This window comes from Salminus brasiliensis, chromosome 19 (assembly GCF_030463535.1).
Source record: "Salminus brasiliensis chromosome 19, fSalBra1.hap2, whole genome shotgun sequence".
In the NCBI taxonomy this organism is placed as follows: Eukaryota; Metazoa; Chordata; class Actinopteri; order Characiformes; family Bryconidae; genus Salminus; species Salminus brasiliensis.
Genome location: NC_132896.1, coordinates 3,214,144 through 3,232,160, shown reverse-complemented (window position 1 = coordinate 3,232,160; position 18,017 = coordinate 3,214,144). Strand labels below are relative to the sequence as shown.

Below are 18,017 nucleotides of genomic sequence, written 5' to 3'. Positions count from 1 at the left end.
TTTACTGAACAACACAAAGGCAGCAGTCAGGAGAACACAGCAGAAACATTAGAGCTATTGGCATGGAGCTCATATAGCCACGCAAACCCATTATTGTGATCTCTGATTATGCGCCTTTGCTAGATTAGGTAATAATTGGAACATTTGGAAGTGCATATTAAACAGAGATGCTTGATAATGTGGGTCAGCTCACATCCCATACTTTCACTATAATACAGTTTCAGCTCTTTAATTGAGTTAGATTGGGATACAGGACCATACTTTCACTATAGTACAGTTTCAGCTCTTTAATTGAGTTAGATTGGGGTACAGTACCATACTTTCACTATAGTACAGTTTCAGCTCTTTAATTGAGTTAGATTGGGATACAGGACCATACTTTCACTATAGTACAGTTTCAGCTCTTTAATTGAGTTAGATTGGGGTACAGTACCATACTTTCACTATAGTACAGTTTCAGCTCTTTAATTGAGTTAGATTGGGATACTGTACCATACGTTCACTATAGTACAGTTTCAGCTCTTTAATTGAGTTAGATTATGATACAGTACCATACTTTCACTATAGTACAGTTTCAGCTCTTTAATTGAGTTAGATTGGGATACAGTACCATACTTTCACTATAGTACAGTTTCAGCTCTTTAATTGAGTTAGATTGGGATACAGTACCATACTTTCACTATAGTACAGTTTCAGCTCTTTAATTGAGTTAGATTGGGATACAGTACTATACTTTCACTATAGTACAGTTTCAGCTCTTTAATTGAGTTAGATTGGGATACAGTACCATACTTTCACTATAGTACAGTTTCTGCTCTTTAATTGAGTTAGATTGAGATACTGTACCATACTTTCACTATAGTACAGTTTCAGCTCTTTAATTGAGTTAGATTGGGATACAGTACCATACTTTCACTATAGTACAGTTTCTGCTCTTTTAATTGAGTTAGATTGGGATACAGTACTATACTTTCACTATAGTACAGTTTCAGCTCTTTAATTGAGTTAGATTGGGATACAGTACCATACTTTCACTATAGTACAGTTTCAGCTCTTTAATTGAGTTAGATTGGGATACAGTACCATACTTTCACTATAGTACAGTTTCAGCTCTTTAATTGAGTTAGATTGGGATACAGTACCATACTTTCACTATAGTACAGTTTCAGCTCTTTAATTGAGTTAGATTGGGATACAGTACCATACTTTCACTATAGTACAGTTTCAGCTCTTTAATTGAGTTAGATTGAGATACAGTACCATACTTTCACTATAGTCCAGTTTCAGCTCTTTTAATTAAGTTAGATTGGGATACAGTACCATACTTTCACTATAGTACAGTTTCAGCTCTTTTAATTGAGTTAGATTGGGATACAGTACCATACTTTCACTGTAGTACAGTTTCAGCTTTTTTAATTGAGTTAGATTGGGATACAGTACCCATACTTTCGCTGCTGCATGACAGTTTTTCTGTTCTTTTCCACTCATTTCCTTTGTCCCGTCCCACTGATTTGCTTAGTCATAATTGTAAAAGGCCTCTTTGTGACTGCTCTGATGACAGATTGCCACAAACCGAAGAACAACAATGCAGTTCAGCCCTCCGTCAGCGTGCATCGTGGAGATCAACATAAGAGGAGTGAAAATCATCGTTCAGGATGACTGTCAGACTTCTGAAAGGGTATGTTGCTTAAGAATCAGCCCTGCAATGCAGTCCATGACTGAATCAGGCCCGTGTGTAGCATTGCTCTTTGTTCATTTGGCAGCAGAAGTGTTTAACTGACCTCTGTTGTGACCTTGTTCGATATATTAGTCCCCAAACAATGCAGCATAAATTCCCTTGCTGTTTAACTGACCCCAAACAGCTCAGGCTATACTGATTGCTAGCCCAGGCTAACATCGAAACTAGATGCCGCTGCATTAAAACTCTGTGTACTGCAGCTAGTGACATAACTAGTTCTGGTCACATCATTACGTAACAAGCAGTCTTAAGGTCGAGCGGTAATCCACGCTAATGCCTTTGGGTCTTCCCCCCCAAGTGTAGAAATACACTTTACTGAGTAGAATCATTAAGTTCTGCACTATAGTGCAAAATAATATCTACCAGGGGCTTTTCCCTCAAACTCTACAACACCAAGGTGTCGCAAGGACGAATGCCTGTAGGTTTTTTGTTTTGCTCCAAGCCTCTGAGTGTTCAGTGGTCATGGTCAGGTTTCCTCCCTCAATCACAGATCTCACTGTTAGGCCTTGAGCAGTGCTGGCTCAGCGGTTAGAGCTCCGGGCTGTTGATCCGGGCTATTGTGGGTTTGATACCCGGGCTCGGCAAGCTGCCACTGTTGGGCCCTTGTGCAAGGCCCTGCTCCTTTGTGCTGGAGTTTGCTGCCTACCGCTCCAGGTGTATGTGTGCTCAATGCCCCTAGTTTACTAGTGTGTGTGTGTATGTGTTCACTACAACAGATAGGTCAAAAGCAGAGGACACATTTCGCTCTACATAGTACAGCAGCCATCTGTAGCTGAGAGTCCCAGAGAGCATAACTGACCTCTCTTTCTATATATAGGTGTAGGATGGCCTTTGCTCTGTAAAGCCTACAGTAGCTAGTAGGAGGGAACTGTCCACAACCTAACTGGGCAGGAATTGCCCCTCACCCACCCAAATTGATATCTTGGCCAGTGAAGCCATCCTAACGCAGTGTTTCGTGAGAAACCCCTACTCCCCCTACAGTTAGGGAGAGTAATTCACTTCCAAACCACTGCTGTAAATGCAAATTGTGCTTTTAGCGCCCCCTCATGGACAGCTGTACACATGCATTTGTTGACAGGCTGTGAGATCCAGAAGCAGCAGCATCTGAAGGTGTAGCAGCATGTGGGCTGAGGTGGTAGAGTAACACTACAGGATTTTACACTAATATGACACAGCAGCAGTTCTGGAGAGAGGTTCTCCTCCTGCAGCTCCACCACCAAAGCTCTAACCATCAGCTCTCCCCGAATTCTAGTCAGTGGAGCATCAGCATGACTCTGAAGCTGCTGATTTATGGTAAAATCGGTACATAATGTTGCTTTAAATTGAGATATGTCTAATATTTTCATTACATAACAACAAGTGAAAGAATATCATATTATAATTTGCTGTATTCGTACAGTAGCTACAAAGTAGCTACTAATAGTCTTGACTGAAGCAGATTGGCTTGGTTGAGTTCATATTAACATGCAGCTCCATGCAGTGCTATGAAAATATAATATTTAAAAATGGACCAATAGAAATGCTCTAAATGACCTGGAATAAGCTCTTATTTTACATTGGGCAGCAATGAAATACTCGAAATATTAAAGTACAGCTGTAATTGGGAGTGATGTAGATGATTAGGCCACACGTACACACATTACATCAGAGCAGCGAAACTCCAGGCAAAGCAGCTGTGTGTGTTTTCTGCAGAGTGTCTGAGTAAGCTAAGCTGTTTGGGTTTTGCAGTGTGGAAATGTGCTTGCAGCCACGCAGGCCCTTTCCTCACACTCTGAACTGTCATCATGAGGCAGCAAATCCCATGGCTGCTGTTCAATTCCTGCTGCTGACCAGTCCATTCCTGCCTTCCTTTTTCTCCCACAGGGTGACAAGTACTGTCACTTCTTTCAGCTGAAGAACATTTCCTTCTGCGGGTGCCATCCAAAGAACAGCAAGTGAGTAAACAAGCAAGCTTACTGTATGTAGGGAACCAATTTTTTTCCGTATTTCCATAAATGTCCAATACAGACGTGAGTGGTGAAGAGGCACTTCCTGTGCTGGACAGCGTCAGCCAATACAGGCAAATTGTAAAATGGCCAAAGCTTATTTTAGTAGACTATTGTGGTTAATTTATTTAATATTCAGTAGTATTAGCCTAAATATAGGCTAATATAATGTATAATATATATATATATATATATATATATATATATATATATATATATATATATATATATATATACATTATATAGATTTAAAATGTTTGTAGTCGGGCCCATTAAAGGTCATGGCCCAGAGGAGCCGCAGTGGCCGTCCCTTATTTTTATCCCTTATAAAAATATAGGGACGTGGTGGCCATCCCTTATTCCCTTATTCTGAAAGGTGGCAACCCTAATGTAGATCTGGGCTGACAGGGCCTGTCCCAGTCCAGTGCCCTCATTTCCTGCCCCTTCCCAACCTTGCGCTCTTAAATATAGAGGGGATAACTGGGTTAAGTGCACAAGGGCTTAGGTAAAGTAAAGGCACGGCATCAGCTGCTTCAGAACTCCAATGGCTAAAACAGAGAGGCCCGAAATGGCCCGTTGTGACAGGGTTCCTAGATTTAGGGTGATTATCAAGCCAACAGTGGTCTGCATTAAAACTGACCACTGCCTGAAACTCTCTGCTATGCCTAATACATACACTGTATGTCCAAATATTTGTGGGCACCCCTTTTAATGAATGCACTCAGCTACTTTATGCTGCACCCATTGCTGATGCAGATGTGCAGATGCACACACATAAGTACTGCCAATAGAATAAATCGACGTGAACCTATTGGCACCATGCCCAAGCTGAGGACACACTCAATCAAATCCTCACAGCAATGCTCCTCCAAAACCTCCTGAAAACCTTCCTCCCTGGACAGTAGGGACAGTTACTTCAACAGAAGCAGGACACACCCTTTTTTTTAAGTAGTTTTTAAGACTTAATTTCAGAATAAACATTGCATAAGCAGGTGTCCCAATACTTTTGTCCATACAGTGCAGCCACAGTGCAGCGACCACAAGTCTTCAGTAAATCATGCTGTCTGTGTGTGTTTTGGTTCAGGTATTTTGGACTAATCACCAAACACCCAGCGCACCAGAGGTTCGCCTGCCACGTGTTCTTCTCAGAGGAACACGCCCCACATCTGGCTGCATCGGTGGGGTAAGCACCAGTGACCTTCAATACAGGCTAACGAGCTGGATCAGTCCTGAAGCTGACCCAGAACAAAAATGCCCCAGGCCTCATTTCAAGTGCACCAACAATGTCTGTTCCTACTATTCCTACAGGAAAGCATTTCAGCAGTTCTACAAAGAACACATGGAGTATTCCTGCCCCACAGAAGACATCTTCCTCGAATGACCTTCGCTCTGTTGCGTACTTTTGCACTACTGTACACACTACTATATAACGTGTTGCATGATGGGTGACAAAAATCTCTTTAACATGTCATGCTATAATGTTAATGTCTATTTTAGACGAAGCGTCCGATTAAAAAGATGAACACAACATGTGTTCATAAGGCTGTTGTTGGCTACGTGCAACTCCTTGGAATACTGGGGCGGGGGGACAAAGGCCTTAGGCCATCCGTCCGAAGCTAATGCATCCGACTGGATTTTAAGAGGCACTAAATGTGTTTTAGGGGGCATTGCGAGTTCCTGATGGCCTGAATAATGGTCTTGTGGATTGATTTATTCAAAGCACAATACCGAACGTACACCGAGAAAATGGAAATACCTCGAATTAAACACTGAAAATCAGTCAAAGCCTCCGCGGACAAATCGCCCAGTGATTTTTTAGCCACTTATGAACCCAATTCACAATATTTAAGCATATCAAATAAAAAAACAATGACAATAAAGATAAAAGTTACCGTGCCGTACTGAGAAAACACTTGGGTCGCTCCTCACAGGCACACAACTTCCTCCTTAAGACAACGGGCCGTATGCTAGTAGATGCTAGTTAGCTAGTATGCTAGCTTCTATGGCCCTCAGAGTGTCATTTTGTGTTTTGCAGGCGAACCAAACGCCAACATCGCTTCCATTTCTGTCCACTGAACGTTTGCTGGATCTCATTGTGTTCAAAGTTTATGTGCTTCAGTGCTGACGTCTGTTGAACTGCACCGCGGCCTGACCTGCAAAGAGGCCAGACCTCACTGATCTCTGACTTTAAGTATGTAGCCATGACGACCAAATATCTTTATTTCCTTATTTTATACCGTGCGTTCTGTAAGTAGCGGCGGCCAGTGACGCAATCTGTGCTGTGTGTTGGCTCCAGTACGCTGAACCGAAGCTGTTCTGAGATTAAACCCCTGATATTTTAGGGATGCGCTGTATGTTGTGGGAGGAGTAATCAGTGGATGAATTCTGTGAATCAGAAGAATTTACAGGCTTCACAGGCTTACCATTCACTAAGTACATGGAAAACGATGCAAACTTGCTTACGAATTAGTTGAAAGTTGTAGAAAATGGGCGTTTAAGGGGGTACGCTGACAAATCCTGGCTGAAATCTCTTTCAGGATATGCTTATATGCATTGTGCTCGATACTGATCTTATCATGATTTGGGAAAACACTGTAAGACTGTGAGGAATATTTCAGGTGGCTTTTGCATGAGGTAGGAAGCCAAGCCCCCTCCCTCGGATGTGTGGAGCCAGGAATGATCAATGACAGGGTTAAAGTGGAGGTGAAGGTGGTGACGGGGTGGTGGAGGGTTGTGCAGACTAATGGACATGGTAGAAATGGAATTTACGGGACGTTAGATTAGGGAGGAGTGGCTTCCAGCATTATTTCATAACTCCACGTTGGATGAACCACACAGGTATCACTGTTGTTTTTCAGTGTGAGGACCAAAGAAGTGTCCGTGTAGTCAGTAAAGCAGACCATCACGAGGCCGAAAGTCAGACTGAATCAATTAAGAGTCAAAATATCAGGCGTACCAAAGCAACTCTTTGGTATACTGTTAAGAAACAGGAAGAAACTGGTGAGATTAGCAAATTGTGAAGATCAGAACAACCTTGAACAGATTCACTGTCCAAGATCCAAGTTCACATGAACTAGATGTAAAAGCCAATCAAAGCTTTGCTGGAAAGAACATTTAAAGCCTGAGAAGTTCTGGGGTACAATCCTAAGGACTTAAGAAGCTTAACCTGTAGAAGAAAATGTGGAGGACCTAGTCTAAAACAGACCACCTCACCTGTGAAGAATGGTGGATGGGCCTGTGGAACAGCCATTGAACTGATCACTTGTATTAACTGATCATAGTTATGATCGGCTGCGCTGTGTTGTGAAATCAGCAATGGAATCAGTTCTAAGTGGCTCAGTGGTCCGGACTGGCGATTTAGACCCCTGAGCCCCATGCCGCTTTGCCATCAGCAGCCGAAGTCTGAGATAGCACAATTAGCCCCGCACTCTCTGGATAGGTAGACGACGACGCACAGGCGTCTATTGGCTGATGTGGTGGAGCTGGGGACCCGTGGTTTTCCTCATGTATCGGAGGAGACATGTGTTTAGCCCTTACCCTCCTGGTGTCGGCAGCTTTTCGTCAGTACCACATTTATAAGAAATCAACCCAGACTGTTTCTGCAGTTTTTGCTACTCACACTATTTAGTTCTAAGCAACGAAGGCAAATCTGTGGGCCTTTAAACTCATAGTCACTGTTCCATGTAGACCCAGTCTGCAGCTACAGGTACAGAGCCACCACAACAACAACATCCTGCGTCACTGTCTAGATACTAACTTACAAACTGCACTAAACACGAGTAACAAATCTTCAGAAGAGTAATTATTTTCTTTTAAATGACATTATTTAAGAATCATAGTAAATAAAGCATATTTAAATGGAGGGTAATGTACAGTGTTGAAAAGATTTTTTAAAAATCCCTCTTATTATGATGGAATATGGTGGATATCTTGTTTATAAAGGAAGTGTATTGAGCTCCAAAGGTGGATTATCAGATGGAAACCTTGCACTGGTTTGGTCTTCGCTTATGGTCCTGACTGTAGATCGTCAGAGCATCCATCAGGATCACATTATTCTATAAGAACAAATGAAAAAGTAGTGCGATTTCAGGAATGAATTAATTAAAGAAACATTAAAGTTAAAGAAACGATAAGACAAACCCAGTTAAACGCTTAGTCAAGCCTGCAGACTGCAGTAAGTGATGAACTACCGCCAAGAATAACCCAAATCTGCAGTGAATGACCTGAATTCCTTTTTCCAAAACCTTGACGGACCCCCGACCGGCATGCGCTTCAAATGGCACTAAGGCTTAACCTTTGAGAAGTGAGTTTTGAGGATGTGTCTACCTACAATTCTCACACAGTTAGAGACCTGAAAAGCAATGCATTGAGTTTACTTCCACCATTTTAACCATTATCAAATATAATAAATAATATTACATATGTTATATTTAATATCATATACTATATTATATAACACAATTACTACCAAAAGAAAGTCAAAAGTGACTCCAGTCTGATCTCAAGTCAGAATTATTTCTAGAGCACATGTAAAAGACTTGGGCAGCTGTCCAGAGTGCTGTACAGTTTTAAATAAACACCAAAAAAAGAAGAAAAAAAAAAGAAAGAAAAAGAAGAAGATAAAAGAAAATTAGTGGACCAGATATCATAATACCAAAACAAAATATAGTTAGTTAATAACTGATCAAATAAAATAAAAAATGAAATATAATAAAATACAAATAAAATGAAATAAAAAATAATAATAAATAAAGAAAATAAAATATTACATGGACATGGAACTAAAAGCTTTAAGACGCTTTAATAAAAAGTTAAAAGCTTGAAAATATAAATATGTTTTTGACTTTAACTAACTTTGACTTTAAAGTATCAACTCTGGATGTCTGTGTATTTTATTCCAGTGTGTTTAAATCCAGTAAATTCAATGCATCGCTATTTTCACTGTGTCGTTTAAAGAACCCACTAAAGCAGATAAGGACCTGGATCGCGGGAGACGCTGCCACGCTGCCACGCATCAAAAGGTTACGAATAAGCTCATCTGACTCAACGAATGATGTAATGAGTTAAATCCCGAATAAAGATCACTAACGCCAGAGAAAACGTCGGAGCTGTGGAAGAGAAACGGAGATGATGGATTTATAGCTTTGGAGGGTGGAGAGGTTCGGACCACAGGTGTCTTTAGATCAATCCTGCGAAATCACAAGTTGTGCCTATTCTTTTTGTTTGTTGTGATTATTGTATATCGTCTTTTTTGTTATTTCGGATGATCTTGACTGTACTATGGAACTCGTAGAATTAAATTCTGTTTGTAAATACACTGTCCTGGCGTTTGATTTGCATGCTGATGTTCAGCAGTGAGAGGAATCGCTGGCTGTGACTGAAGTGGCTCCCTATTAACGACTCGTCTATTTGTCTCTGAGTGTGCAGGTCTACTTTCCGAACGTGATTTTGAGAGCACTACAATCTCCCACAATGCACTCGTAATTTATCGGACACATCGTACCTCACTACATCGGCTCAATGTGGACCAGAATGCACTGCAAGTGGCACTACTAAGCAACAAACAGTGGAAACGAATTATGAGCAAGTGAGCTTTAAACACAGCTCAGCCACTCGAGTGTTTGTTTATGTGACCGGTACTGATGCAGGTTAATGATGAGGAAGTGACATACAGTATATGCCCAAATGTTTGTGGACACCCCTTCGAATAAATGCATTCAGCTACTTTAAGCTGCACCCATTGCTGAAACAGATGTGCAAATGCACACACAGCTTGTCTAGTCCCTGTAGAGAAGTACTGCCAATAGAATAGGACTCTCTGGAACCTATTGGCTCCATGCTGCCTAAGAATGCCAGGCGTGGGCTACTTTCGAGATACGTTGGGGATGATGAGGGGTGGTGATCATCATCCAACGTTCTGACCTCACTAACGCTCTTGTGGTTGCAATCAAATCCTCATAGCAATGCTTCTATATAGTCAAATGTAGTAGAAAGTCCTCTTCCCTGGACAGTAGAGACAGTTACTCCAACAAAAGCAGGATTGATACTTTTTAATAACATTGATTTCAGAACAAACAATAAATTATAATGAGGCGTCCCAATACTTTTGTCCATATAATATAGTATATAGTATATCTGTCCAATATAATTTATTTTACTCCATTCATGAATTGTGCATTATTATTATTATTATTATTATTATTAATAATAATAATAATAATAATAATAATATCATGACATGTTGGATAATTGATTTCTGGAGACGTCTGGTCAAACCTGGTGAAAATGCTTGTGTTTTTTAATATCACAATAAATAATTCAGAAAAGAAATTGTACATTTTTGCCAATTCTAGCAGTTCGTACACGGTTTTATTTGCTATCGAAATACGTGTTTACTCTCCTTATATATCGTACACTGCCTAGCAGTCAAAAAAGGCTTGAGTGGGCAGCTGGATCTGCTGGACTGTTCATGTTCAGCTTCCTAACACCCAATTACTCCCCAGGTACTGAGGTGGCTGTTTGTTCTCACCCCCAATTCACTAGTGTGTGTGTGTTTACTGCCACAGATGGGTAAAATGCAGTGACTAAAACCCAAAGTACTGCTGTGCAACTGCTCTAAAATGGGTTTCATGATAAAGCGTTCCCAAACTTTTGATGGGCAGCATATGAATGCTTATCATACAGAACTGCAGTCACCCTCAGAGCTGGCTCTGCTGGAATACTGTGATGACTGAGGTGTAGAGATGTGTCTACTACTGTCAGATTCCTGCACTGGGGGGTTGGGGGGTTTGGGGGGGTTTGGGGGGTTAACATAGTCTCTGTGAGTTAATTCTCGGAGGAGTCGGTCTCCTCAGTCGAGCCGTCGCTCTCCATCTCGATCCTGCGCCGCTGGTGGAGGGATTTGCGAGGCGAGGCTTTTCTGGGTGGCTCCTTCAGTCCGGCTGCACTGCTGCTGCTGTTGGACGTGGGGCTGATGGCCACCTGAGCTACACTGCAGGACACACGCACACACTCATACACTCAAATGCCGTATACACTAAACCATTTAGTTGTCACATTTACACAACACACAATAGACCTACATGAGCAAGCTGAGTACATCAGACCAAATTAAACATGATGCAGAATCTGATTACAGAGCATTTCTTCAGTAAACACAGGCAGGCAGTTAGACAGTTGCTCCACTCTAGAGCTGTGAAGCTGTCTACATTTCTCTATTTAAGAAAGAAGGGAAGGTAAATTTACTCAGAAACAGGTTTGTATGTAGTGTAATTCCACAGCTCTAGACCGGCCCTACGGTCTAAGTGCTGCACATTAAGTGTGAGGAGATCATAAGGTCAAATCCCAGCAAGGCCTCAGTGCTCTACTGTCAAAAGCCTCTCAGGCTGGGGAGATCACATAATAGGGAGAGATCTAACCTGCAGATGGGAATAAACAGTAAACAAACTGAGGGGGCGGAGCCACAGACTCAACATCTTACACAGTTTTTAATCAATATTTTAAATTTGCGGCTCAACTCAGTATGATAATCTGCATCATTTTAAGTGAGCCTGACTTTACATTGTTTACAGTGCAGATGTTTATTTGTATTTCTGAAAATATGATGTCGGAAAGGTCTCTGAGAAATCAATCAGTTTGCCACTCTGTGATTTGCAGTGTTTTCCACCCATTTCCAGAACATCGTAGATCAGTCAAGGCATGTTAAGTGTCTGAAGTGTGTTTCTTAGGTTTTTACTAGGGCTGCACCGATCCATCTTTTTCTGTTCCGATACAGATACCGATACATGAACTTTACGCATCGGCCGATATCCAATACCGATCCGATACCATTGTTGAATTAATGAATCATATATAAGATAAGATAAGATAAGATAGTCCTTTATTAGTCCCGCAGTGGGGAAATTCACAATTCACAATATATCTCACCATGTGCACCAAGGCATCAGGATTGACTTAAACATTATTTTACTAACTTTATAAAACGAACTATAACAAATTGCCACAGATATAAATGAACCCAATTTCTGTTTATTTGTCAATAAAATCAATAACTGTGCTGGACCTCGGTGTTGACCACAGTGTTGTCTGGGCTCAGGACTTTTATTCTATAATTCTTAGTCTGTGAGACCAAATAGGAGCTAGCAGCTCCTCCCTTCTCGGTTCTCCTTATATGGAAGACAAGCTGGATTACCTGCTGAGATATGGCGACTGGTCGAGGGCACCACACTTGCTGTTTGCTATGATATGTGCATCACATCTGTAAGTTACTCTGATCCTGAGTTATGAAGCCTAGAATACCGACAATACGAGAATCAGGTCCCATTAATGGACCGGTCTAAATATTCGACACCCAATCCAGCTAATTGTATTAGTATCGGGACTGATATCCTATCCTAGTATCGGATCGGATAATAAGTATAGGATAATTAAAGCATGATAATGAAGCTTACAGTCTCTCCAGTTCCTGATCCATCTCCGGGTCAACGAGTAGGTCGGATCTGTTTGGAAGGGCTCCTGCAAATAAAGACAATATGCTGATATTCTCCTCTATATATTATATAATGCTTATTAATAATGTATAATAGTGTTAAATTAGGTCCTGTTGATATGAAATCATTCAGTGGAGTTCAGTAAACCTCACCGATGTCCTGGCTGATTCCCTCGTGTTTGGCCAAGGCCATCAGGAAGCTGTAGTAGGACACTCTGAGGTTGCTTTCTAGAATCTCGGTAATGGCGGAGATGGACGGATGTCTGGGAAAAGAGTGGATCAATAACATTATCCTGTACATCCCCACAGCAGCAGTACAGTATACTCCCCCAGTCTGACAGAAGCATAAAGGGGCATTATACTGGAGTTACTGCTGCAGATTCCCTTCTGTCTACAGATCTGTAGTGTTTACTATTGAACATTTATGGTTAACGGTCACATTCAGTAGTCTAGCTCAGTCCTGCAGACACACAAATGGTGGTCAACCCAGGAATGCTGTAATTATACTGTCATCATAATATAGCAAAAATATTGAAGCAAGCAGAGACACTGTGTGGAAATTCAGATTCTACATTTTTTCTTACCACACTTCTGAGATGTTATTATGTTTTATTATGATTTGAATTTTGTACAGTCTTGTTTGGAAAATTTCTATTTTCTTATTTTTCCGTATTAAATCTGAAAAAAATATGGATGCACCGATCGATATTAGGATCAGATATTGGTCCCGATATTAACAAAATTAGCTGGCTCGGGTATCGGACAATTAGGCCAATCCATGCCTAATCCTCCCATCCTTTCACTTTAGGTGTAAGACGGCACTAAATGTGGAAATAAATTGATGACAAATGGCAAATATATGTTAATTTGTTAGATTATATAAAGTAATGTTTAAGTCAATCCTGATGCCTTAAGTCTCTCCCACATGGTGAGGTATATGGTTTATTAATTCAGCAATGGTATCGGATTGGTATCGGAACAGAAAAAGTCGGATCGGTGCATCCCTAACAAAAAATATATGGAATTTATCCTGTTGAAACAGACTGTAAATTAAAATGTACATGTAATTAATTATGTAACGACATGTAGGTGCAATTACATTTACATAGTTTAGCAAAAACAGGCGTCTTAGTGAGGTCAAGGTGTTGGATGATGATCACCATCCCACCTCATCATCCCCAACTCCCCAACTCATCCCAATAGCACTGGATGGAGCTCCACCACCATCATTCCAGAGAACACAGCTCTTTCACTGCTCCACAGCTCCTCAATGCTGGGAGGCTTTATACCCCCACTCTAGCCCACACCTGGCATTAGGCAGCATGGTGGCTATAGATTCATGTTTGTTTATCTGCTCCAGAGGGTCCTATTGAATTGATCCTGTTGAAACAGACTGTAAATCAAAATGTAAATGTAAGTAACTATGTAACTAATTGTATAATTGTCCATGTAATGTTGCAATTATATTTAAACAGTGCAACAAAACACACTAAACCCTATGTTTATTAACTCATTATTAGTCCAATCACAGAAACCATTATGAATTATTTAATAACCTTTTAGTTTTGCACATTTCGTGGCGTCCCACAGGGTTCTGCTTTAGGGTTCATGAAGTTGATGGCAACTGTGGCAGTAACATAGTAACATAAGAGTGAGAAACACAAGTGTGGGCCTACACATAGAGTTTGAGGGATTGCTCTAATAAAATCCATAAACCCCTTCAAAATATTAAGGTGCACCCATTGCTGACTCTTATACAACATCCACAGAAATGCATTTCCAATAGAACGGGACATGCTGGAGCCACGAATGAGCCTAAGCTTGCCTGAGGGCAAGCCAGAGGGGCACAGTGCCCCTTCAGCATAGGGCTGTGGAGCGGTATAACTGTATTCTCTGGAGTGATGGAGCTCCATCCAACACCTCTGGATGAGTCTGTGATTCCAACCTGATCATCGAACATCAGTGCCTGATCTAACTAACGCTCTGGTGGCCAACAAATCCTTACAGCAATGTTCCAACATCTAGTGTAAAGCCTGTTGGCTAGTGTAGAAGCTGTTACTGCAGAAAAAAAAGGTCAAACTCCCTTTGAATACCCTTGATTTCAGGAGCAACACTACACAAAGAGGTGTCCACATACTTTTGGACACATCGCGTATCCTGTGACATAAAACACTGCACTGTACTTGCAGTGTATCTTATATTGCATCTAAAATAATGTGTGATTCTGACTCATAGCAGAGAGTCTTACCTGTGTTTGAAGCGCTCACACAGACCGTTGATGCACTCGAGGAGGACGGAGGAGTCCACCCCTTCCTGCGTGTCCGTCTCCTCACTGACCGTGCTGGACAGCGGCTCTGCTGACGAGGAGGTAGGGACAATGACTGTGTTTGGGTTCTTCCCCTCCAGCAGATCCTCATAAATCACCAACACGCTCTCCAGGAACTCTGTCAGAGAGATATATAGGGATTAGAATAAGGCTGGGGTGCTCCTGGAAGCCCACAGCTTATTTTTAAGCTTGCTTCTCTGCAGCTACACTATATGGACAAAAGTATTGGGACACCTCCTCATTCATTGTCTCATCTGAATGCAAGGGTATTAAAAAATAGTTTCTCCTGCTTCTGTTGGAGTAACTGTCTCTACTGTCCAGGGAAGAAGGCTTTCTACTAGATTTTGGATTAGCATTGCAGTGAGAATTTGATTGCATTAGGTGACAAGAGCATCAGTGAGTTCAGTGAACTCGTCCAATTGTGTTGGATGGAGCATCACCATCATACTGTAATGGGTAATGGGTTTACCTTCATAGTAGAACTGGATTTGGAAAGAGTAGATGAAATCTGAGAGGGACATCAAGCAGTCCAAAGCATCGTCCATTAGAACAATCCTAAGGGAGAGAAAAACCATAATGAGACATTTTTGTCAAAAGTTTGTGGACACCTGCACTCCGCATTCTGAAATCAGTGGTATTAATTGGGAGCTTGTCCCCCATTGTTACAGTAACAGCCTCTACTCTTACAGGAAGGCTTTTTTACTTTACATGTTGGAACATTGCTGTGAGGATTTGCTCAGCTATGACAGCATTAGTAAGATTCGATACTGATGTTAGGAGGTCGCTTCCGGGTCACAAAAGCTGCTACAGTCCACCTTTCACTTCACTGATGCTTGCCATTGGGCAAGCTTAGGCTCATGTACAGCTCCAGAGTGTCCCGTTCTTCTGGTTAGTGTGTTCTCCTATAGAGGTTATGATTATAATTATGATTCTGTTAGTAAACATAATGCAGAAACTACTGTTAATGATTTGGCAGCCATTTAGTATTGCATATTTTGTGGAGTCCCACAGGGTTCTATCTTAGGGTCTATAAAACTGATGTTCATTTTGAGAGTATCACCGTTAGGGTAAGGGGGGAGGACTGAAGCGTGGGCCTACCTACAGGGTTTAAGGAGTTAACTCGCTGATTATTATCAGTAGTGTCTGGATAGTTTTGGCCATATAATGGGTGTATGAGGTATGAGTAGGTGTAGTAAATGGAGGTAAGGGTGGGGGTGAATGGAGTGTGTTACCGGGCTGTGTTCTGCACCATTTCAGTGGGAAAGTCTGGACACAGCAGCTGAAGGAGGGAACTGTATTCCGACACGGTCAGCAAATCTGCAAAGAGGAGGTCACATTATTCGAATCCTGAGCCATGTCACTTTGCCATCGGCAGCCGGAGTCTGAGACAGCACAACCCAGCAGGCGGGTAGATGGTGCTCTCTCTACCCTGTTCAGGATACCATCCTGATGGTTCAGGATGTTTATTGATCTGCTCCAGAGAGTCCTATTCTATTGGCAGTACGTCTCAACGGGGACCAAACAAGGCAAAATTTACTCTTCATAATTGCGGCTATCGCTGTTTTTAGCTTCATGCCATACTTTAGCTTACTATCTGGAAACCACATAAGCAAGTCTATTAGACATTGTAGACCTACCTCCATTTTTTCCAATCTGTCTGAAGCACTTCCAGAAGATGTGGATGAAGGAGGCTCTGTTGTGCGGTGTGGCTTTAATGTAGTTGAATTCTCTGAAGAGGACGTGATTTCCATTCTTCACACTTGTAAAACTGCACCAGACAAACACGCAAAGAGCCAATCACACTCAGAGCCAATCACATTCATCATTTCTCATCATCCTGAGCATACCTGCATCCTAATATAGCCAGTATGCACCAATCAGCCATTGAGTACTCCGCCCTCATACCACTAAAACAAGGCACGGACTCCGCAAGACCTCTGAAGGCGCCCAGCTGTGGTGTCTGGACGGGGCCATCCACGGGTCATCCATGTGGGCTGGCCCCGCAAAGCTTGTCCGTGAGCATCAGTGAGGAGCCTTGGGTGCCCATGGCCGGGTCACCTGTAAGGTGGGCGGGGCCATCCACGGGTCATCCATGTGGGCTGGCCCCACAAAGCTTGTCCGTGAGCATCAGTGAGGAGCCTTGGGTGCCCATGGCCGGGTTACCTGTAAGGTGGGCGGGGCCATCCACGGGTCATCCATGTGGGCTGGCCCCGCAAAGCTTGTCCGTGAGCATCAGTGAGGAGCCTTGGGTGCCCATGGCCGGGTCACCTGTAAGGTGGGCGGGGCCATCCACGGGTCATCCATGTGGGCTGGCCCCACAAAGCTTGTCCGTGAGCATCAGTGAGGAGCCTTGGGTGCCCATGGCTGGGTCGCCGGTTTACCTGTAAGGTGGGCGGGGCCATCCATGGGTCATCCATGTGAGCTGGCCCCGCAAAGTTCACCGGCGACAGGGCCATGGGCACCCAAGGCTCCTCACTGATGCTCACGGAGGCTCCGCCCACCTCACAGCTTCCAGGACTTCTTAAAGGACCTGCTGCTGAGATGTTCTGACCCACTGACCCAGTGGTCTCTCATAGTCTATCAACATGAAATCTATGAATCCTGTAGTTCCAGACCTGCATATCTGCCCATATCGTGCTGTAAAGGTGTTCATGCATGCAGGTCAACTCACTACTCTGCGAAATAGCGGACGATGCCGAACTGGATGTACTCCTCTCGGTGCTCCAGCAGCTGAGTGACCGCATCGCTCAGGTAGAACAGGGCAGTGGTCTCGGCTGCAGAGCAGAGCACAGCATTAACACGAGGATTACCGTTCAGAAAAGTCTCGCCTGCAGGGAAATATCGCGAGTCTACGCTTAGGTTAGTAAGAAAGAGCCACTACGTACCTAAATAGTCGTCTGTTGTGAGGGTGAACCGGTCAGTGTTCATTTTCACGGTCGCCTGGATACAGCCAGTCTGCAGCGCGAGGCTTCTTCCCCCACCTGTATTCCGGCAGGCTCCGCCCCGCTCCACGGTGATTGGCTAGTCGTTCACTTGCCTGAGCGCTATTTTCAAACGCTTTAAATAAAATAAAATTAAATAAAAATAAAAATAAAAATAAAAATAAAAATAAAAATAAAAAATAAAATAAAATAAAATAAAATAAAATAAAATAAAATTAAATTAAATTAAATTAAATTAAATAAAAAATAAAAATATAAAATTAAATTAAATTAAATTAAATTAAATTAAATTAAATTAAATTAAATTAAAAATAAAATAAAATAAAATAAAATAAAATAAAATAAAAAAATAAAACAAAACAAAATAAAAATAAAATAAAATAAACACAATACAATATACAAATACAATACAATGTTACTTGTATTTTTTGTCTTTTCTATTTTTATATTTGGGTCAACACGTGGTATATGTCATTATTATTATGCTATTTTTATATTAATATAATATATTATTAATATACCTCTCATACATCAAGGA

General features: G+C 41.9%; 2 protein-coding genes across 4 annotated transcripts in view; one reads left to right on the top strand and one right to left on the bottom strand.

The window, feature by feature from the left end:
- mapk8ip1a (mitogen-activated protein kinase 8 interacting protein 1a) overlaps nucleotides 1-9,036 on the top strand; it is a 34,746-nt gene extending 25,710 nt beyond the window's left edge. The window contains exons 9-12 of the mRNA XM_072663897.1: nucleotides 1,562-1,678; nucleotides 3,602-3,672; nucleotides 4,808-4,906; nucleotides 5,032-9,036. Of these exons, the coding sequence (XP_072519998.1) occupies nucleotides 1,562-1,678; nucleotides 3,602-3,672; nucleotides 4,808-4,906; nucleotides 5,032-5,104 (360 nt within the window). The 3' untranslated portion in view covers nucleotides 5,105-9,036. The remainder of the gene's footprint in view (nucleotides 1-1,561; nucleotides 1,679-3,601; nucleotides 3,673-4,807; nucleotides 4,907-5,031) is intronic.
- A 722-nt stretch (nucleotides 9,037-9,758) lies between these two features.
- On the bottom strand, nucleotides 9,759-17,507 carry cstpp1 (centriolar satellite-associated tubulin polyglutamylase complex regulator 1). Of its 3 annotated transcripts, none has more exons than XM_072663429.1 (9): nucleotides 17,423-17,507; nucleotides 17,209-17,311; nucleotides 16,175-16,305; nucleotides 15,770-15,854; nucleotides 15,007-15,092; nucleotides 14,460-14,655; nucleotides 12,365-12,474; nucleotides 12,174-12,237; nucleotides 9,759-10,714 (listed from the first exon to the last, which is right to left on the bottom strand). In XM_072663429.1, exons 1-9 carry the CDS (start codon nucleotides 17,463-17,465, stop codon nucleotides 10,549-10,551), a joined length of 984 nt encoding a protein of 327 aa, XP_072519530.1. In that variant the 5' UTR covers nucleotides 17,466-17,507; the 3' UTR covers nucleotides 9,759-10,548. The 3 variants fall into 3 exon arrangements, with proteins under 3 accessions (XP_072519530.1, XP_072519531.1, XP_072519532.1); XM_072663430.1 differs by having other exon boundaries at nucleotides 10,625-10,759; XM_072663431.1 differs by lacking the exon at nucleotides 9,759-10,714 and having other exon boundaries at nucleotides 12,170-12,237.
- Between the last annotated feature and the right edge of the window lie 510 nt (nucleotides 17,508-18,017).

Coding starts and splice junctions, on each gene's coding strand:
- cstpp1 (XM_072663429.1), bottom strand. CDS start 17,465: ATGAACACTGACCGGTTCACCCTCACAACAGACGACTATTTAG. Junction 12,475..14,459: donor TGTGAGCGCTTCAAACACAG/GTAAGACTCTCT, acceptor CTCTTTTCCCAG/ACATCCGTCCATCTCCGCCA. Junction 10,715..12,173: donor GATCAGGAACTGGAGAGACT/GTAAGCTTCATT, acceptor TGTGTCCTGCAG/TGTAGCTCAGGTGGCCATCA.